At 31.8% G+C, this 23,743-nt stretch overlaps 1 protein-coding gene across 6 annotated transcripts in view; it reads left to right on the top strand.

Annotated features, from left to right (window-relative positions):
- The first annotated feature begins 827 nt into the window (after positions 1–827).
- Positions 828–23,743, top strand: part of LOC143079685 (uncharacterized) — a 33,443-nt gene continuing 10,527 nt past the window's right edge. The window contains exon 1 of one of the 6 annotated variants that reach the window (XM_076255169.1): positions 828–1,691. In XM_076255169.1, the coding sequence (XP_076111284.1) occupies positions 1,393–1,691 (299 nt within the window). In that variant the 5' untranslated portion in view covers positions 828–1,392. Of the gene's footprint in view, positions 1,692–7,517; positions 7,685–12,124; positions 12,276–18,311; positions 18,421–21,239; positions 21,361–23,743 lie in introns of those variants that run through there. The other 5 variants (XM_076255174.1, XM_076255170.1, XM_076255172.1 and 2 more) reach the window with 5 other exon arrangements.

Below are 23,743 nucleotides of genomic sequence, written 5' to 3'. Positions count from 1 at the left end.
TATTTCATAATTTTGATACAGCTGATTGGCTTGTAAATAAAGGCAACAGTAATATACCGTTGTATAAAAGTCATACATCGATTAAGAGATAACAAATCCGGATTACAAACTAAAACCGAGGGAAACACACCAGCTATTAGAGTTAAACAAAAGCATAACTGGAACACTGAAGTGCAACATAACGCAAACATACATAAACACGAACTATTTGATAACAACTACCATATTTCTGACTTGGTACATGACATTTTAAGAACAAATAGTGCTGAACCTGCTTAAATGGCTATCCAAACCTCCCGCTTTATTAGGACAAAAATCTTAATCTTAGAATATGCACATACAAATGTATCTTCTGAGGTTGCATTAAATAATAAAAAAAAAAAAAGAATCTCTCGAAAAAAAAAGCTACGAAAGTTAATAAAAGTGCCCCCCCCCCCCAAAGACAAAATAGAATATTTAAGTAATTAATCAAAAATGAGTAAAACTTGAATCATAATGAATAAACACAATAATCTAAACGATGAATTGTTTGAAAGTAGGTTTTTACCACTTACAAATAGAGTATAATAAAATTTAATATAACTGAAATTTAATCAATAGTTTGTATATGAAAACCTCATTAATCGTTATTTGAAGTTATTGTTTTTCACACTCCAGTATGTTTTATGGACCAAAAATGGTAATTAAAATTTGTATATATCACTTCAAAACAATTGTCGTGTTGAATCTCACAAAAGTGTCCGTATCCTATCTAATCGGCCAAATCATTAGCTGTGATTTTTTTCTATATGTAAATGATATTCGGAAAGGACCGAACGGCTTATGTTACTTAACACGTCTTAGTTTATTTAGTATAGGTTTAAAAGCTTTTAAGACATTGAAAATGTGTACTTGAATCGTTCTATCTAGATGTTAAACATAATTTGCACGAAGGCAAACTTCGATTAAATTTCCACAAAGAAACATGTTAATTCATATTTTTCAATTTTAAACGAGTTTGCTTAGACAGCCGGATATTTTTTGTCTGTAGATCATTTATAAGTATCGTAAGTTAATTATTATATTCATATATTAATAATATATTAAGAGTTCAATATGCCGCAAGACATCTTTAATATAGTATAGTTCGTTTAAACATTTCAAACTTTAATTGAAATTTGTAGGATAAGTTACGGTGTTCAGAAAATTGATTTTTTTCTCCATTTTGACAATTTAAATGAATATTGTTACATGAACACTGCACAAAGTTAATATATATATATATATATATATATATATACAAAAAAGATAGTGGATTACTTATAAGTGGTGAAGAAGTGGAAAATTGATTCAATTTCTAAGTGATCGCGGAATTTAAGTATACTAAAAAAGCCATTTCTAAACTGTTAAACAATGGCGGATATAACTCGCAAACGATTAAGTCAGGACAAAAAGAACAGCATTATCTCTCAGACAATACTTGAGACTAGTGACGAGACTGCATCACATACATATAGTGACGACGTACCGGAGATAGATTTGGATAATCCTGTAAACTTTGAGAGAAGAGAACCTTATAAATCTCCAAGGTCACCTACCATCGATGCTGAGTTGCAGAAGGAGACGCTAGATTTAGTTATATCTACACTGAATGAGTCGGGTAATCATGGAGATCAGCCAGAGATGAACAATAACCAAACAGCCAATAAAGGGTAGGTGTACATACTTTATACTAGATGATTAAACAAACGCCTCCGGGTGCGGGAATTTCTCGCTACATTGAAGACCTGTTGGTGACCTTCTGCTGTTGTTTTTTTCTATGGTCGGGTTGTTGTCTCTTTGGCACATTACCCATTTCCATTCTCAATTTTATGTTGTATATTTTACAATTTATGAATCATAAATACTATTAAAATCGTAACACCCTTTCAATTGTACACGACTCCATGATCAGGCTTGTATATATTATATAGAAAAAGTCTTCTAAATTCGATGTGAAAAATAACTTTCAAGTGAACTGTGCTATTAAAAGCTGAACAACAACTCCAAATATGGTAACTTTAAATACATTTTGCACAAAAATTCAGATAAATGAGCCTTATTTATTGGATGACTACTATATAACAGTGGTATGTCACTGATATGCTACATATCTTTATGCTCAGAAGATTACATGTCATCGTACGACCTTCAACAATAAACAAAGATATTACCATATATGGACTTCACTTTTAAAAAAAGGCCAATAATGTACCTTAAGTCAAATGTAAAAAAGCAACAAGAAACGGTTTTATTATTATCTGAATTTCTATTGCAATGTAATACCTCACGCTTGCATCATATGTTGTCACGTTTGATTTGAAAGACAAATTTCAGAGCTAACTAAGAACATTATGGAAGTAATACGTGCATCGAAACGATTATTTATGAAATATTTCCCAAAAGATGCATTATTGATGAGGGTATGACAATACAATAGGCTTCGTGAAGTGGTGTTACATATAGACACATATATCTCTTTTACAGCAGAAAGTCCAAAACCTAGTTCCGTCACGGTGCCTTATACTTAATTTGTTGGGGACCGTTATGTGTTTCTGTTAGGTGTGAGCCAAGGCTCTGTGTTGAAGACAGTACCTTGACCTATAATGGTTTTTATAAATTGTGACTTGGATGGAGATTTGTCTCATTGGTACTCATACCACATCTTCATATATCTATACATAGGGTATTGAAATGTTGGGTCCTTAATGCTCTTTAAATTTGCACTTCATTTTGCCTTTTAATTTTTTTTATTCGAGATTCAAAGCCTGTTATCTGGTATATCTGTGAGGAGTTGATTTAAAGTGTAACACAGAGCAACGTTTCTTGCTCAATTTTCGACATATTTGCATTGAATTCTCTAAGTTTTATCAGAATTAAGTTCATCTTTACATCTCCTCATTATGGTCAAACGGCGTAAACGGCCCTATATAGTTTGCTGTTCAGTGTGAGACAAGGAAGGTTCCGTGTTGAAGACCCTACTTTGAACTTTAATGGATTTTTTAATGTGACTTGGATGGAGAGTTGTCTCATTGTCACTCATACCACATCTTTTTATATCTTTAAACGTTTACTTTCGATTTTATATTTCGATGGTATAATTCTTGGATTGTGATTTATACCAAGTATTGTTTTATTGCAGTGCAATTCCATGTCTGTCATCGGATTTCAAATCCCAAATAAAATGTTTATTTCTTTTCTTTTTCACTGTTTAAGAATTTGCGTACAATTTGATTTTTCAAACCAGGCGACCTATAGTCTATGAAATAATTCCGTAGGTTTATATATATGAATTACCACTTGCAATTTAAACAAAGGTTTAAAAGGAAAAGATGTTCATTGAGACTCTTCAAACATACTTAAATTATTCGTAAAAAGCTACAACGCCAAACAAGATTTCACATTAAGCCACTTGTATTGAATGTTCATTTATTTCTCAAATGACAAGGCAGATGGAATATTTAAAGGTAAAATTATGTATCGTAATTTAGATTCATATATATATATTGGATCACATGGTATGCATGAAACAATAATGAATATTGTTTATGCTTTTTCTGCCATAAAATAAATGTAAGTAGTCAAATCGGCAAAGTTAGTTTTTTGGGTAGTTTCAGTATTTGTTTTCTTAGTTACTGCCATAAGTTTGAGAAGTTTACGATGTTTGGAGAAAATGAAGTGTGGCTTCTAAAACGATAAAAATATTGAGTTGCTATACACATATAGACTAATTATATATACTCATATCACCATCACTGCTGGTGATCCGATGGATCAATCTGTTGTAAAGTTGTCACTGGTTAAGGCGTACTTATCAATATAATTATTTCTGTAAAATTGAGAATGGAAATGGGGAATGTGACAAAGAGACAACAACCCTACCATAGAGCAGACAACAGCAGAAGGTCACCAACAGGTCTTCAATGCAACGAGAAATTCTCGCACCCGGAGGCGTCCTTCAGCTGGCCCCTAAACAAATATATATTGGTTCAGTGATAATGAACACCATACAAAACTCCAAATTGTACACAAGAAACTAAAAGTTAAAATAATACAAGACTAACAAAGACCAGAGGCTCCTGACTTGGGACAGGCGCAAAAATGCGGCGGGGTTAAACATGTTTGTGAGATCTCAACCCTCCCACTATACCTCTAGCCAATGCAGAAAAGTAAACGCATAACAATACGCACATTAAAATTCTGTTCAAGAGAAGTCCGAGTCTGATGTCAGAAGATGTAACCAAAGAAAATAAACAAAATGACAATAATATCTTGCTTTAAACCCTTCCGGAGCACCTGAGATTACCCACAGTTTTTGGTGGGGTTCGTGTTGCTTTTTCTTCATTTTTCTATGTTGTGTCCTATTGTTTGTCTGTTTGTCCTTTTCATTTTTAGCCATGGCGTTGTCAGTTTATTTTCGATTTATGAGTTTGACTGTCCCTCTGGTATCTTTCGCCCCTCTTTTACAATACCAGTAGATATTTCAGCTGATCTGTAACAATTCCATCTCCATGCCTTATATATCATGTACTGTATTACGACGTAGATTAAAACTGACGAGGAAAGGTAACACCCGGCCACCGAAGGCTATACTTTTTAAGCCAATGTGATCGAGTGGTCTAGCGCGTCGGATACCGTGCAGGTGTTTTGGTGTCACGATATCGATTTCTAATCCCACCGAGGGAAGAACAAAATATTTGCGAGAGCAAATTTACAGATCTAACATTGTTGGGCTTATGTTTAGAAGAATTATAATTTTGAATCAAAGTTTTGGGTATTGAGATTCATTACTCGATGTATATGAACATTAAAGCAAAGCTAATCCCAAATCATAAATGAACTTCTTATGGATAATCACAGACAATAGGTTATACTTTTTGAAACATGTGGAAGAAATAGCATACATCTATAAATGTCTAATCAGAATTAAAGTTCAGGATGCATATTTTTTTTAACTGTAATTAAAAATATATATCATACTGTATTTTTGGGGCTTTTATAATTTGAGGTTTGAGCGTTCGTGATGAGAGAAAATAAAAAAATGCGCTTCAGACGTACATGTATATCTTATAAATGGCTCAGATCCCCAGTTCTAAACCGTGTATTTCCTTATTTATTATATCGATATGATTTGATTATAGTATGTAGGATGTGTCCCCCCCCCCCCCGGTCATCCTACCTTGTCTTCGTTTCATAATGTAAATATATCTTGAAAATAGTTGAGTCACCGCAATTGTTGTTTGTCATCTCACGATGAATTGATAGATATAATCGGTGAGTCTCTAACGGTATATATGTCTGAGGAGTAACAGCATCATATTTCTAGCATTGCTGGTTATTTTTTTATTTTCTATCTTGATTAAGAAAACAAATATTGAATTTCTTGAGGTAGGTTAATCCATTTAATTCAAATTGAATGGTGCTATCTGTTAAAACTTTAAATGATGACCAACCTTCTTGAAGAAAATATTTATACATTAGATGAGACAGTTTTATAACGTATTGTTGTTGACAATGACTTGTTTACAAACTCATTCAAATAAGTACCAGCAATAAAACCAACAATCTAAAGTATTGCAATAAAATATCTCGCATGTAATTCAAAATAAAGAATTTAATCTTCCTCGGATCACGGATCTATTAAGATATCATCAAATTTGTTTGTTGGTCCTTTTCGAACTATTGACTGTGAAATCCTCCGCCCTTCCTTTGCATTCTAAGATGTCAATTAAAGTTCAAAATTCCATATTTACAATATCTGGTATCCATTTTCGTGGATATCTGCTTCAAATCTTGATTATCTATCGTGATAGATAAAACGTGACCGCTTGCTACGTTATGCAGTCTGACCACACTGAATAAAGTATTGAAAAAGAAATACGCCATGTTGGTTGTCGCAAAGTTTAAATCAACGACAATTTAAATATTTTCCAATTGATTACTCATATTAATCAACCCAAGGGCTCCTGAACATGGAAAGAACTTGCAGGTTAATATGAATATTTCCAGTTATTCCAATAATAAGACCATGGAAATCGGTATAAGATGAAAAATTCTGTTTAAAGGAAGACTTATAGAAATAAATGCATATGTAATTAATTTATGTAATAACACATGAAACATATACACCCAAAGTTGTCATGGCTTCACCACCGACCTAAACCAAACTTATTGGAAAACTAACATATCGAGTGCGATCTATAATTTTTAACAAACATTAAAATAACACAAGTACGTACTAAATGAAAACAACCAAATAAAGTAGTGTGTGTGCGCATGGGCTTCTTTAAGTTGTCCGGAGGAATGCCGCATACACATTCCTAATCAGACTTATTAATGGCATGTACCCTTTGCCCAACTTTTCATCGAAGGAGAAATGCCAGTACATTTTGAAAAAAATACTATCCGTTACAAAAAGGACGCAGAAAGTTCGATGAAGTGGCAAGAAATGTTTCAGTTTACGTCTGGTCAGCATTTTTTCATATTTCAGTGTTTAACACAGTTTGAGTGTACCTGGTCATTTAGATCGCGAAATACAAATATTGCATATTAAAATCATAAAGATGTTTGACGTCAGGTTATTATTGTAAATTATAGGCAAAAGATACCGAAGCGAAAATCATAATATACAATACCATGATAAATAAAACGAAAACGACAAAATGACAAACAGTGTGCAAAACACAACATACAAAGACTAATCAACACATACCCACAAATAATGTGGGTTATCTCAGATACCGAGAAAGGGTAAGCAGATCATGATCCACATATACAGACGTCGTGTTGCTCATGGAAATTACACATTCGGTCATGTCAAATTTGAGGAAAAGGTGTGGTAACAACAACAATTGTAAGGTTGCCCATTCTTAAGTTTCTGTGTATTGTTTTTTATGCTTTATTTTGGCCATTAATTTTCTTCACTGTCTCAGGGGCCTCGGTGGTCGAGTGGCCTGAGTAGTTACTACTGTAATCACTAGCCATTCAACACTGAGGTTGTCAGTTCGAACTCTACTCGTGTGGGTGCACTCGACTTCAATCTTAATTGACTAGGATTGTCAGTTTTCCTATCTAAGGTCGGTGGTTTTCTTCGGGCACTCCGGCTTTCTCGACCAATAAAAGCTGACCGCCACGAAAAAGCCTAAATGCAGTGCTTAAATGTGGCGTTAAAACACCAAAAATCAAATCAATCAATCTGCACTCTCTCGTATCATCTCTCTTCTCCCTTTATAAAATATAAAATCTAAATGAATGTTCTCTGCGCTAGTTTGTAAACCTGAATAATAAACTCAGGACAAGTTTAACGTCTTGATTGTAAGTAAATAAATATTCATCCAGACCCCCGTAATTCCCATAAACTTTTTATAGATATATTCCATTGAGGAATAAATTCATTTCAATGGACGGTATTCGTTATCAATAGTTAAACGCTCGACTGGGCGGATACTGTTCAAACTTGTTAGTTCGTCTTTGACATTTAAATGACCGAAAATAGATATCAAAAACGTGGGCATTAAATATGCAAGGGCATTGTGTGTAAATTTTAATAGAAATTATGTTCGATCTTCATTATTCATCGAATATATGTTGAACCTTTTTATTACAACAAACTTGGAATTTGTATATTTGAAACAACCAAAAGCAAAAAGCAGGCTACGGAACTCAGGTGAGTTTGTTAATTAAAGTATTAAACATTTCAACAGGTAGAATGATTAATATCCATAGGACCCGATATCGCCACAATAGATCTAAATATTTCATTGACATGGTAATATAATATTTCACAAAGTTATCACTTATGTGCAATTCGTGTTTTATTCAGTTATTCAAACAGTAATACTATTTTAATTCAATACCTTTCAAGTTAAACATTTAAAAGGTCATTTTTATAGTTAAATTTATAATACAAATATGTGTTTGGATACTCCGGCTAAAAATAAAAATCTCTTTCACTAATAGTTTACCAATTTTGTTCAAGTTCTCGAAATGTTTTTATTGCTGTTGTTCATTTTTGATCCCACCCTCTTCTTCCCGAGTGTGATCATCGCCGGCTTTTTTTAACCACGGGTGTGACAGGTGGAGCAGAATCTAACTACCTCTACTTCGGAGCACCTTAGATCACCTCCGGTTTTTGGTGATGTTCGCATTGTTCAGTCTTTAAGGGTTTTTTTATGTTGTGTTTTGTAGTGATGTTTGTCTTTTGTGTATTTTTCTATTTTTGCCATGATCAGTTTATTGTCGATTTGTGAATTTGGATGTCCCTTTTGTATCTTTCGCCTGTTTTCTCTATAAAAAAGAAAGAATTACCGTAAATAATATTCAACAATTTTATTGAAGAAGCTAAAAGCTTAAGACAATTTTGATAAATCATATATCTGAACCCTATTTTGTGGAAAGAGATGTGATCTATTTCCCTGCCATTAAATATCAAACTGCAATCTACAAACATATCAAAGCGTTTAGAGGTTGTGGTACTGTGAATTTCAGTAAATTCATTTTTCTAACAACAAGGGTTGACTGTAGAATAGGAATTATGTTCATCTAGTGTAGATTACCGATGCTAAAGTGGCTTGTTCGACGGTATGGGATGCGTGAACACACGGCCAAGTATAATTTGGGCGTTAAATCCAATGCCTCGAGTAGGGTGATATCTGTCTCTCTGGATGTAAATTAATCCTTTTACAAAATCTTTGAGAGGTCTGTTAATGGTTTACAGTAACTAAAGGCAAAATGTGTGTCTCTGTCTACCATGCCCTTTTTATTAAGTTGCAATGCTAATGGTGGACCGTTTAAAAATTCTCCTTCTGAAAATGCACGAATATTGGCCACTGAACGTAATGCAAACAATCCATCAGTAATTTCTCACCCTAAAAAATTTAGAATTATGAAAAAAAAGACTTGTCTCACTGGCAGTCATACCTCATCTCCTTATATCTATAAACATACCGTCTATCATTTGTGCATAATTATTAGACAGAATAAACTTATAATGTACAAAAAAAGGAATCAGCTCCTATTATATTTACTTTTCTCATTCGGATAAATCATATCGATAAAAAGATTAAGAAAAAAAACTTCAGAATTGGTACTTAAAATCCTAACATAATTTAGTTGGAAAGAACTCTAGAAATCACATAAGTGCATTTGTACTTGTGTGTATTTAGCTTAAAAAATGACTAGTAGCCAAAAAAAAACCCAACCGTATAAATTCGATGAAATAAATTCTCTAAATTGTAAACGATCTGCGGGGCAATTGATTTACACAAAGTTTCAATGGGCCGTTCCACGAAACATTGTAAGCCGGATATTACAATTTTGCAGGGTATAGTTTGATGGCTTTCCAAAAGCTATCAAAGAATTAATGAGAATTGGAACGTTAAACTAATGGAGAAGGCAATTCACACGATCAATACATGTCACCGGTCCACATAGTTTAATCAGATTTATTTATTGAATGTCAGGTATCACCTTGATGCCAGTTATGATTTTTAATTACCATAATTTTATTGATATTCTCTCCTGAACAAATCGTTTTGGAGTTCGTGATCTCCATTAAAGCTGATCGGGTGGATGCCAATTAAATGAACATTCACACAGTTGTTTATCTGCTTGTATACACATTTTTTGGGAGAAGTACAAATGTATATGATATCTACTGAAACTGTCTGTTTATATTTTGATTAACTTGTGTACAAATTGTAGTTTGGGTTGTGGTCTCCTTGAAGTTTATTCTTCAGATTATATTTCATTGTCTCCAAAATTTTTGTGATTCATAACAGTTAAGCCGGTTTGGAAACAATATTTCGCTTTAGTAATGTTAAGATGTTAGCCTTCAGTTTGTATATGTAGTGTTTTTGAAATACATGTAAGTTGTTTGTCCTTTCGAGATTTTTCTGGTTGATCTTTGACTTAAAACTTTCGATTATCTCTTTGATATATTTACATCGAGATGACCGTGAGGTCATTCCGATGTATTGCTATCGCCTAAATTTTCATTATGCAAATTAGTTTTAGGTTTTCAACCGATCTATAAAAATTATATTATAGATCCACGGACATTATCTAGTGCAAAATAACATTACTTATCGCTTGTTTTAAATTCATTTTTTCAATGGATACTCCTAAAAATATTTTTTTTTAAAACACAAATTAATAGTATGAAAATGTTTTGTCGTTAGATATATATGGAAAAGTAAAAACCAAAAAATTGTGTAAACGCTTGCGGAAGAATAACTCAAGAACGTTTTGCAACACTCCCGGTATGGACCGGTAACTCTGTAATTGTTTTTGCGGGAAAATATGAATGGCTTCTCATATCCAATCTTTTAGAAAAATTGATTTTTTTTACAGAAGAGTGTCACCATGCACTTGCACTGCACTATTATTAGAATAGTAGAATAGAATGTTATACATATGGATGAAACTTATATATACATGCAACTGTTATTTTACTTTTATTACTATGGATTCATTATTTTCGTTGGTACCAATTTTCGTGGTTGAAGAAAATTTGCATATTCGTGGATATTGAATTTCGTGGTATTGGCAAAGTCTGCCTTCACTCCTTTAGGAAATTTGTAATTCGTTGAACATTTAAATTCGTGGTTCTCCTGTACCCATGAAATCCACGAAAATTGGTATCCAACGGAATATTAATGAATCCACAGTATATAAATATAACAGTCCCAGGTATACTGATTTGTATCACTACAATATAATAGTTATTACAGTGCGATTGAATTTCCTGTCATTTATTCATCATCCAAGCACGAACTTGTCTCAGAAAAAAATATATCTCTATACAATATTTTATTGGTATCGTTGTTTTCCTCTAAAAGTTGATGTTTCCCTCAGTTTTGGTTTGTAACCGGTATTTGTTCTCGCTTAATCGATTTATGACTATTTATACTAACTGTAGCTTTTATTTGAAACCAAGTCAGAAAGGTTTGTCTTATTTTATTGGTAGTTTGTGTCGATAGGTCGCTGTCTAACTTACGTACACCCTACATCTATTTGTTTTTCCTGTTCTTGAACTTCTATAGTAAACAGACATCAAATAGAGAGTTGGTACATAGACTATCTACATAATGCTTTTGTATTATTATTAATATACTTCTCTGCATTATTGTTCTGTATTTTAATTTCGAATATAATTATAACCATTGCAAATACTACAGTAATAAAATTATTTAACGGAAGACATTTTCTGACATGATATCAATTATGCTTGTTCCTCTGCATAAATGTGCAGCGGACTGAGGAGAAGTGTGATAATGTTCAACTTGTTTTGTTTTTTGTGTGTTTTTAAATGTTTGTCAGTCAAACAAATCGATAGAAATTACTCGATATGAATTATTTTTCTGCAGGCCAACTGCTGATATGATATTTTACTCATTTTTTTTAAAGTTTGATATTTTATATTACATAATAGTTTGATTGAACTGACTACAAAAAGCCAGTCTTTTTGTATCAACAGAGACATATATACACATATGTCTCTGGTATTAATCTGTCAAGAAACAAAAATTCCAAATATAATTATATTCAGGAGTATTTTTTTCTTCAAAACAGCATTTATTCAAAATTAACTTAAATCTTCAAAATCGGCCGTCTATTTATCTTTATCAGACGACATTCTCAGTCCCAACTGCATAGGTTGTACAGGTTTACGTAACACTTAGTAGGGGGTGTTCCGAATAGCACTGTTGTCTCGAATGTCTTAAACGCTTTTTGGGTCTTTTGTTTTACTGTAGTACGTATATCGGTTTGTTTTCTCCTCAATCAATACGGGATCACCTCCTGCTTGTTTGGAAATGATATTTCATTGACAAACAATATTTCGGTCGTTGATTAAGGTTGTAATTATATCGGAAAGCTATTAGCATTAAATGTTCCATTTGATATAACCATTTGTTTAACGCCGGTTTAAAAAAAATGATTCATATGAATAAATCAATTTGAATGCACAATTAGAATGATTGACTTTTGAAGATTTAATTTGACTATTGAATTTCACTATTTGCGAAGCATAAAACTGATATAATAGAAGCTATTAATGTTCCACATCAAAATTTATTGGCGTACTCGTAAGTGATTGAATATAGCTTGGTTGTTGTATGTGAACAGCCACATTAGATATATACTAAATAGTTTTATCTGTGAAAACAGGTATCTGCCAAATAATAAAATGTTATAAGAGAAAGGATATAACTCAGTCTTGCTGAAAATTAAAACATAAACACCATGGCTGAAGCAAGGTAGGATTTAAATTATCATTTTCTTTTTCATTTTATGTCACTTTAAGAGAATATTTAAGTTTAATGGACTGCATTCTTATTTAAAGTTTAAATTGATTTTTTTTTTATATTCACACAGATAGTTTCAGATACACAAAAGCGGTTTTATTTGCTTTTCTTAAAGCTGCAAATACTGTGTTTTGTTTGTCTGTCTTTTTTATAATAAATTTTATAATGTTTGCATGTCATACAATTTCGTTTTCGATTAAAGTTATTTCAAAACGCAAATGGAAGAAATACATGCATATTACAGAGGTCGTTACATTGTTTTTTTTTTTCAGTATTTTATTTATTTTTACAAAATATTAGTCGTTGCTTGCCCTTAATCAAATTCATATAATAAGAATTTGATTTTTCTAATTCGGACGTCCTAAATTTCTTTGATACTTTATTACATCGGGAACAATAACGATAACTCATTTTTTAAATCAGAAAGGGGTAAGATTATCACCTTTTTGCTTACATCATCTTCATTTGAACATTGGTAGCCAGTTGTCTCTTCATACCACATCTCCTTACTTCTATATAGACTATGTTTTCTAATGTTTCTATCTTTTCCCAAATGTTAAAGTACGTATTCTAATAATGGCTGGATTGGCGGAGAATCCCGGAACTTATAATCCAATCCAAAGTTATTAAAATGTTCTTAACGGCTATCACAGTATGCACAATATATAATAAAATATCTTACAGAACTCAAAAACCATACAGCCTCCAAAAGAGCAAAACTCGTACCGTTAAGTACCTCCCCGGAGACAGCAACAAAAAAAAACTTACTTACGGACTTCAGATTTTAGACAGCAAGTAAAAAATGTATGAAAGAGCACAAAAACAAGCAACAAGAATAATACTCAAAGTACAGATCTCAGTGATAACACTGGTACCCTTATTCGGATAAAAAAAAATAACACCATGGTGAAAAGATTATAAAACCAATCAGCAGTCCAGAAGACACTAGACTGAAAAACTAGAAGATTAAGCAACGCGAACCCCATCTTAAACGGTATAACCTGAAGTGTTTCAAAATATTGATCCTTTCTGCAAGATGTTTCTGTCTATAGTGTACAAGTACTAACTTCTATACTGTAATATCCAGTAGAAACCAACAGTATAATACTTTGGATTCTATTAAAGTTATATTAAGTTCTGTCATTTCTTCCAATCCAACCATTATCGTTATACATACTTCTATTCTGGGAGAAAGATAGTCACAATACAAAAGATACCGGTACGATTACCAATGAGACAACTATCCACCCAAAATTTCAAATAAAGTGGATGTAAGCAATTTTAGGCAATCATCTTAGCCCTTTTACTGATCTGTATCAATTAACTTTACATTTATCTTTCATTTAAGGCAGGAAGTTGTTTTGTGATATTTTCAATTATTAATTAACGTATTTGTAATTGTTTAAAGGTCTACATATAAATTAAACAGTATTTACATCGGACGAACGACTATAAGTGAATGTATTGGCATGTCAAATATGGAGTGTTTTAAGTGCATTTTTAAATGTCATAAACGCTAGTTATGTTTGATGAACAATAATGAAGCTGTCCTCACCAATCTTAAGCTGGATAAGGGCCAGCTTCCACCCATTAAATGTACAAATGAAAATATCCTACAATAATACTTTCTTTTAACTGTAAAGACATTTTGAACGCCATGCAATATTCCACAAGAAAAAAAAACTTTACTTTTAATAATTGAATCGTTCTTTGTAGAACAGATGATTAATATTTGTAAAGATTTACAGCGTTTTATGTACCCCTTTCTTATTAAAGCGAACTCCAATTTTAATGATAAGTTCTTAGTTGATACTGTTTGAAAAGTTTACTTTGTGGTATATGCTTTTGTCCAAATTAACTATTTAGGCGAAGGTTTTTTCAATTATGTTGGCTCCGAGCATTACTGAACAGACGTTAATTATCGAAATGCGCATTAGCGTAGTAAAATCGTTACCGTTATTGTTATGTTGCTGTCTAGCTAAAACCGGAATTTCAACATAAGAATGATAAAATGGTTTGAAAGTCAAAGTCAAAACAGTTTCATCGTGTCGCTGTTTCATTTACTTTTTTGAAAACAATTGTCCTTTTCTAAATTTTTATGTGTTAATGTGAGCCAAAATTTCCAGTTGATCTTTTATCGCAGAAAACATATTCTGGGAGAAGTTTTTTCTATAAAAACTGACCAAATCAAACGTAATCATATTTGTGACTTGTTAGGGGACGACCATTTGATATTCTGGGGAGGGGGCAGGAGGACTTGTTTTGAATTTGTTATTTATTTCTGTAAACTAAGAGGACAGGTTATCTATTTTCTGCACTATTGAAACAAGATTTTTCATTTTCATAAAAGTAAGGGACCGATTATTTAGTTTCACAATATATTTATAACATACAATTTTCAAAATTATTTGTGAATTATGAATAATACATGTATAGTCAAGTGATTATGTGCCATTAAATCAGAATTAATCATCATCCTCTGCAGAAATGAATCGTGTATAGTCAGAACTGCATATACATGTATTGCATACATACACAGTATTAAAGTTTGGTTGTATTTAGCCTTTGCGAACATGCTTCGCCGAGTGGAGCGAGGCAAAATATTTTTTGAAGGGTTTTGCAGCCACTGAAGGTCCAAAAAGCTATAGAACAAATGATGCAAAATCATGCTTTCTGGGTTTTCCCCAGACCCTTTCTTAATCTGAGAATGCAAGTTTTGTTTTAATAATTTTATGACAATATTTTTGTCTCAAAGCAAAATTTATAGATTCAGTGTAAGACTTAGGTTTCTAGGGATAACAGCAAAAGACCAATATGCAAGATAAAGCAAAAATGTAATTCACATAGATAAGTCTGTGGCTTCTGGTTTTTTTTAAACTCATGATCATGTTAATAAAAAAATTACTAAATTACAAAAGTCATGCAACACTAACAGAATACAGGAGGGCAATCAATGAACAAAAGACAAATGAATAAGAAACGTTGATCCCGAAAAATCAGGGGCTACGTTTGAGGGAGAACAGAACTTGCTTCTTGCAAGGCACTCGCCATGCATAAACACAATTTGATATGTAGACAAGCGTTTGGTTTTGAACTTTCCTACATGAGGCATTTGCCTCAATGTAGTTACGGTCCTGTAATAAAAGTGAGGTAAGTGTTCCTGAGAAAATATACCGCAAGTTAAATGAAACCAATTTTTAGACATTTCAAGTATATTTAAATAATATTTTTACTTTTATTAGTAAAAATTTGGGAAGTGTTTCCCAATAATTTTTTTTTGGGAAAGATGTATTTTTGAAGAATCTGGTGCCATCTCGTACTTTCGATTAGACCTGCTGAGTTATTTATTTTCAACACATTGCAAGTCAGGTAATTTATTTTCAAACTACCACAGAACAAACCATTTATTTTTGTGATTATCAAGGCTGAGTTATTTATTTTCAAAATCCTCCTGCTAGTAATGAGTACTAAAATTCCCAGACTGCTTTGTGTATACATTCACTAGAAGGAATGAGTTGCATTGGTCTTTCACGAAATAAAGTTACACATTTTAAAATTATTTTTAAAAAATTTATGATAAAAAGGCTAAATTTCACAGAAAGAATCATGCGTATACTTTATATGGTTATTTATGTTGTCGTGTTGCTTTCAAATTTACATATTATAAACAAATCTCCTTTTGTGAATAAATAAAGTTCCAGACTGCCTCTTGTTGGTTGCTATGAACGTTTTTCAGTACATAAAGCATATATCTCAATAAATTGTATGTAATAATTGTTTATAAAGATCTTAATTTGAATCGCTGCATGTCAAGTCATCGTGAGCTCTCAACGTAGATTTAATGTAGAAAATCGATAGTAGAAGTATTTCTAGTTTGTACCTTTCTTATGCAATTTCAAGTTCGAGATATAATTTATAATCTAGAAGTTAAGAAGTGACTACTTAGAAGTCTATGATTTACCTAGAATATGTATTAAATCATAGTAGGTGTAATAAACCAGGATCAAAGTCAGAGACATGGAAGTTCTTGTGTTTATTTATGACAAAAACTGTTTACAAAGAGATATGGTAAATCACCTGGTTGGTTACCTGTTTCATGTATACTGACAGCATTTAATAAAGCAACAATTCTAGTCTAATGCATTTGAATCAATACAATGAACAGATGAGAATATTAAAGTAAGAAATTTGGGTAGGGTTGGATTGGGGAATTAAGCACCCTAAAAAGGAGAAAAATACACATAGAACTACAATTGAATGCAAAGAATCAATTCGAACACAAGACAAAATCTGGGGGAAAACGACTTGCTGAGGAAGGATTCGTAGTGTCTGTTCTAAAACTAGTTGTTCTCGGCTGTTGCTCGTGACATGTCAACTTAAGGTGACAAATGACACAATAATTCACATTTAGAGACAAAACGTTATTATAGACCAAGAAAGAAAGATTACTTTGTTGAACATATCTGGGATCATCTGTGGCGAAAGTATTTATTCTATAAGAAAGCAGATCGCACATAATACTAAGTAGTTGCAGAAACAGAATATTATATATGTGAATTATACGGCATATATCTTATGTGTTGCATTACTTTTGTCAGCCACTATATTTTCGGAAAGGTATGCGAGAGATCAGAATTAATGCCATGTCACATATTAAAATGTCATTTAATGTTTAAATGCTTACTGTTTATTAAAATCTTTCCATATAGTTAAACACCCAAGTGGTTAAAAAGTTATTATGAGATGTGATCTGGTAGAGTACGTCAACAATAAGTTCTGATGGGTTCTATCCTAGGAAAACAATGAGTGGTAGTACAACTTTCACATAGGTATATTTGGAACCCTCTATTTGTTTTGGTTGGTCAATCCAAACAAACAATTTCCTGAGTACCTCTTAAAGAGCTATAGAAATGTATACATATATATTAATATCCTTTTATGTATATATTTGATTTTATGTTAGGTGTACTTTGCTAGTGCAATCTAAAAGAACAATTTTTAATTGAGTTTCGTGATGATGGTGATTCGGAAGTCATGGTTTTCTCGTGTGTTTCAAATCGCAATTTTAATGCATTTTAAGTAATATCCGACAGCAGAAACATAACAGGATTTACGACTTTCCATTGTCTATTTCACTGTGACAAGTCATGATAACGCATGTTTTTTTCTTTATAATTATTGTTTCTTTTTTTTTGTATCTGAATTTGATATTTTTTCTTAACAAAAACGTCAAAACTATAATATAAACATAAGAAACCAGATACAAGCACTGCTGCTTTTTCAAATTTGTCTTATGTTGCTTCCGGTATTTCACCAGTGAAATAGAAACGCCGATAAAAATGTTCTTTCTTGTGACACTTTTATTTGTTTTGTTATACGTGTATCTGTTTTTGTCTCTTTCGTTTATTTTAACAAATTTATGTTTTATGTCAATTAATGTATGATTGCTCATAAATTTTTCAGATATGAATTTTCAAATCTGATAAACAAAAAAACGTTCGTTCTGGAAATTATCTGACCTCATGGAGCCTTCACACATTTTTTTCTCAAAATGTCAAAAGAACAGAAAAACTTGTTCCAATGATCTGATTAGCGTCTGACTATGATGACCCTACCAAAAGCATGTTCCAATGTGACTATAGCAGCTCAATTCACGTTTCCTGCAGAATATCAAAAAACGGAAAAGACATTTTCTTTTGATCTGAACAATGTCTGATACTAGCGACCAAATAAACGCTTTTACCCAGAAGGTCAAAGAACAGAAAAGACATGTGCCAATAAACCACTGATTCATGTCTGACCGTAGCTACTCTTTCCTGGAGTGTCGAAGACATGTTCCCAATGAACTTATAAATACTTGACCATAGCGACCTTATACATTTGTTTCTATTTATAAATAGTAGTATTAAATAATGTAGATTTAACAAATATGGGCAGGTTCATATTGAGTCAAGTAAATATGTTTATTGATTTAGGGTAGGTTGTAATCGGACAAAAGGTTTCGATTGTTTGTTTTACCTCTCTTTGTAAATGATCTATAAAATAGAATCGTACAATATTGCTAATTAAAACTTCAGGAAATATCAAATTCGTCAAGGTAGGTCCTTTTTTTATTTAAATTTGATATCAACTGATGAATTATATATTACCAAATACTTTATTTATAAAATAACAATAGTATGTTGCTAAACATTTATTTTAAAACATTAAATATTGAAACATACAGCGAATAGTTATCAAGAAACAATGTTTCAAATGGAATGACTAATATCAACTCCACAGTGAATGTAAGCGAACTTCAGGGACTTTCAATCATGTTTGAGTATTTATGAATATGTCTAAACATTAACCGATAAAACAAAACAAAAATATATATAACATTGCTTTCTCTGTTAACTTTTGTTTAAGTCTACTCATCTTGAAAAGGATTTTTAACGATTTCCCAGGACATGATCACTGCCATCAAATTTCCAAATGTGTCCTTGTGTTTCGTTCTTGTTTTTTTTTCTTGTTATAGACCTGGTCTTTCTTTCCACCATATGCAATAATGCATAGAAAAGAATAATCGAAAAAAGATGTCTAGAGTAGAAAATTAAAGTCGTGGTTTTTACAAAATAAATCAATACGTTTTGTTTAGGTTCTGGTGATATGTAATATTTATAAAAGTTCTGAAACGACTTTACGGCCTCGTTTGCGTTTTCTCACTGGATTTTTATCTAGTCAATTACATATGTCTATTTAAGAATGAAAAAATAAACTAGGGTTTTAAAGGACGATACCGTGTAGAGAATCGAATATTTCTTTTATAAAATCATGAGGTACAAAAGTCAAAGCAGTAGTCTGAAACGACATGGTATTCAACTGGCCATTTGTTGCCAAATTTACAGAGATTTTCGACTGTTCGTTCATTCAATTCAATATAACCCTGAAAGAAGTTGGTGTACACTTTTGAAAGTTGATAACGAAACAAGGGATAAAAATTGGGACGACATCCAGTGTATTAATATGAAAAAAAAATCGAGAAGCTTTTTTGGATTGTTTGTTTTTTTGTTGTGACATACATAGTTTGTTTAATTCATTTCGTTTCACCTATACCAATTCTACATTTAATGCACTTTGTACATTCATATGCATTTAATTGTTATTGTTGTTAGGACTGATGAGATAATATAAGAAAACAAATGGAATCATTACTAAAGTAGTGAAAGGAGCCATGCGGAAATTGATAACGAACGTACTTAAAGTTCACATTTAAACTAATTGCTATCCAATTATAGTTTAAGTGATTGAATCATGATAGATAAACAATACCTTCAAAGACCAATGTAATTGTCTAAACAATCTAAAATTATTGACATTACAATTTAATGCACTTATACAAGTATTTTTGTTTAATTGAATTCTAAATGGAATGACAATCTTTTTAATAAGAATATAAAATCGTGATACTTAATGCGAAATTGAAAATAGGGGTATTCACTGAAAATTTTCCCATCAAAATATTTACTGAGTTGAAAAATAAATATTGCTAACAAAGTTTATGAGTTCCATTTATTAAAGAAAAGGTTATGTCAATTCATAAGTGCATCCATTTCTGTGAGAGAGAAAAAATGAAAACTATTTGTAGAGGGTTTTTCGCCAACAAGACTGTAACATTAAGTCTTTGATTATCAAATTCATTCTTTCTCCAATAGACTCATTGATTTCACCACGAACTAGCTCCCTTTGATTCTCAACTGACCTCATTTTTTATTTCATTGGACCGTAGCGGAGTGACGGACTGCAGGCAACACCATTTGCCCTAACCATAGTGTAGCGTGGGCATAAACACGACGTAGAAGTGTCTTTATATCCTTCAATGAAGTTAATTATACCATTACTGAAATAATGTACTGATTTAAAATACAATGGAAGATTTAATAAGTACTCGCGTCTGCCTATTATCAGTAAATGGAGCATTCATTTCATAAATAACATAGTTGTATTTTGAAAAGAATTCAGTTGTCAACTTGCAATAATTTAATAAGAATTCGGTTTCATGTTTGAAATCTAACACCCATACCACTAGTTTTTTGTATTATACGAAATAGTTATTTTAACAATCAATGACAATTTGATATTTTCCACTTGTTAATTTTAAGCAAATTAATACCCCCTTACAGTTGACATTGACAGACTTTATCAAAACGAGGCTTAGAATTGTTCTCCCATGGCAAAGTAGGTTTTCCTTAAATATCAAACTGTATGTTTCATTTCATTTTTTTGTTTTTTTGTTTTTTGTTTTTTTTTTTTTTGTAAAGATATGTTTTGTTGTTACGTCCACATTTCTATCCGCCTATAAATACATTGGTTTCTTTTTAATGTGTCTTTTATTATATTGAAACCAAACTATTTACTCACCATAGGTTTTTCAAAAAAAAATTAAAGTTTCAGTGCTTCGTGCATGTTAATAGCGCCTTGTAACAAACCATGTCTGTATATTCAGGACGAAGATGTAATCTCTGAATATGTTCCATCCAATCAAAGTTTTATCGAGAATATCGCTTTAATATGCAACCTCTAAGTTAGTAAAAATTCATTTGGACTTGCCAGAAGATGTTTACCTTATTAAACATATGCAAAATATTATTAAAAAAAGTCTATAAAACTGACTGTCTAGTATTTCAAACCTGCATCAAAACCATGTTAATTATCACATTAATATGTTATAAAAAGAAAAAAACACCCGCTTTACAAAAATATTTAATACCTATTTTATAACATTAAGCTATTTTAGTCATCAAGCATACCTACAGTCTTTCATTCGCATTGAAAGAATGTATGCCTGCTTTATAGACGCTAGTGTATTCCATTTATATGTAATAAAAGCTTTCCTTTTAATGTATATGGACCAAACAAATCTATTTGTATGTAGATTAGTTTTTAAAGAGTTGCTGTGTGAAAATTAAATTGTGCGTCAGAATAAATGTTCATTTTGACAGAAGATTTGAACGGAAATAATGTCTTTAATTGGAAAACCTAGGAAACGAGATAGAAAGTAAGTTTTTTTGTTAAATATTTACATTTAATTTAATACAAATCACATGAATAGCCGATAGATGTAAGCTTAATGCACATTTTCCCCCATACAGATCGCGATTTATTAATAACACCGTTACGTTAAAACTCTTTTTGTATTCGGAAAAATATTTTTTAAGGCGCTTCTTATTCGTATACAGTGTAATAAGCTGTCTTTAAAGTGAACTGCTTAGATTAAGGTCAGTTTATTTTAAGCCTGGTTTAAGATCTTTTTATTTTTTTGTACATGGTTTTGACTGTCTCATATGGTTCGATTTTGACCCTTTCCTTCTCCATAGTATCTTTATGCAGTCGGAAACCCGGTTGAAATAGAACAAAAGAATCGAAGCTTTTTGTTAGAGAAGGCGATAAATGCTTACTGTAATGTTTACTATAGTGACAAAAATTTTAAAAGTTAATAGAAACAAACAAAATTTCAAATTTCTTCTCTATAACGAAGTGTTTTATTTTAAAAACACCATTTGCATAAGTTTTCAATTTATTTAATACATAGTTAAGCATAACAATTAGATATCAAGTCGACGACAGTGGTATCTTTCAAGTTGGATGTAGAAAATGCATAACCTCCGATTTTTTATTTTTTTTTTAATTTACCACGGACGGAAAACCTATCAATCTATTAGTTCAGTAATTTTCGTGTCTGCCCTTCCATTATGCGACTCAAGAAAAAATTCCAAATAAAATGGGTAACAATTGTATCGAAAAGAGAAAATCGAGTGCACCTTTTTATGTTAGGGCGTGTTTGAGTTGACTATTTTGTCTTGATATCGTACAAAGCAAGAATATTTCATACATCGTCTCGCTTCAGATTCTATCATTTTTATATACCAAAGCTACAGGTTAACTTTATAACATAACATAATCACAGTACTAAAAGATGAAATATACGGGTCAAGTGAAATATCTATCTAATGAATCACGAAAACAGAGTAGGTGTGTTCGAATAGCTATTTTTTTTTACTGAAAGTACTTGACGACGACAGTCTTTCAAGTTGGATGATGAAAATGCATATCTTCGAAAAATTATAATTTTTGTGTGTGTGAAAACTGAGGTTTATAGTCTTCAACCACTAAAAAAATCTAGTCTGCCCTTCCACGAAATATTAAATTAAATTTTTTTAAAATGTTTATGAATTTTCGAAAATTCCACCTGACAACCGATCAGACAATAGTTTTAAGTTGAATCAATGCAGACAAGATCATAAACTGATGCTCATTAGCTAGTTGATACATTTGTCTTTTAAAATACAACTGACATATGAGGATCGTAATGGTGCAATGTGGATAATTTTATCGCTTTCTGAGAGCAAAATTGGCAGCGTGTCATTCCTACAATGGCTTCCATTTCTACGATTGTGAAAATGAACTGGCGTAATGGGGAGATAATTTTGACGAAGTAGAATCCTGACTGTCAACAAGAAATAGTCTGTTATGCTAATTTTTGTTTACATTTTCTAGTTTGACCACGGAACATATTTATACATAAATAACAAACAACCATTTCTATCTAGTAGTTGGGGACTGGTCTCATTTTTCGGTTTCTTTCCATTGTTTGCCGTGAATTCCATTTCTCCAAACTTTGTTTATTTTGAAATATGCTCTTTAAGAGATTAACTGTGGATAATTTTACTTTCAGATATAAAACTGTAATGTTTACTAAAATCGCATGAAACTGCAGTGTTTAAACACGATAGTTTCTGTTCGATAATTCAGTTTGATCTACTGAGCAGCTTGTATTCATTTTGCAGTCATTATTGAGCTAACGGAGTCATAACAGTGATTAACTATTAACAATGTGTACAAGTCTGAGTCGAGCAAAAAATATTTCAGCCCACTAATTTTAACTTTGTCTAATTTCGTTTTCTTTTTCGGTCCCGAGCTCCATACGAAAAATTAGCCTTATATGCTAGGCTGTTCATAAGAACTTTTTGTGGTAAAATATCAATTCACTTCATTTAATCAAATTAAAATACTGTCTCGCAACTACCATTACACACTCCTTGTGGAATTAGGACACAATATTTATCAAAAAAATCAATGAAATATGATATAATCATAATTTGCAAATTTATATTACAAGAGTTAACTTTGTTTGAGCAAATAGACATGCTTAAAAGATATATCCTCATTTGGTATAAATATGATTGTCCCAGGGGAAACATATCGAGTCACATATCGATCGGATGTGTCCCACGGGAAGCATATCGAGTCACATATCGATCGGATGTGTCCCAGGGGGAAACATATCGGGTCACATATCGATCGCAAATGAAACCATGTAAAATCAGCTTGTTTAAGAATGGTTTGCTTTTCTTAAAGTTATATCATTTATATTCGTTTTA

Source organism: Mytilus galloprovincialis, chromosome 6 (assembly GCF_965363235.1).
Source record: "Mytilus galloprovincialis chromosome 6, xbMytGall1.hap1.1, whole genome shotgun sequence".
Taxonomy (NCBI): Eukaryota; Metazoa; Mollusca; class Bivalvia; order Mytilida; family Mytilidae; genus Mytilus; species Mytilus galloprovincialis.
This window is presented reverse-complemented; position numbering and strand designations above follow the sequence as displayed.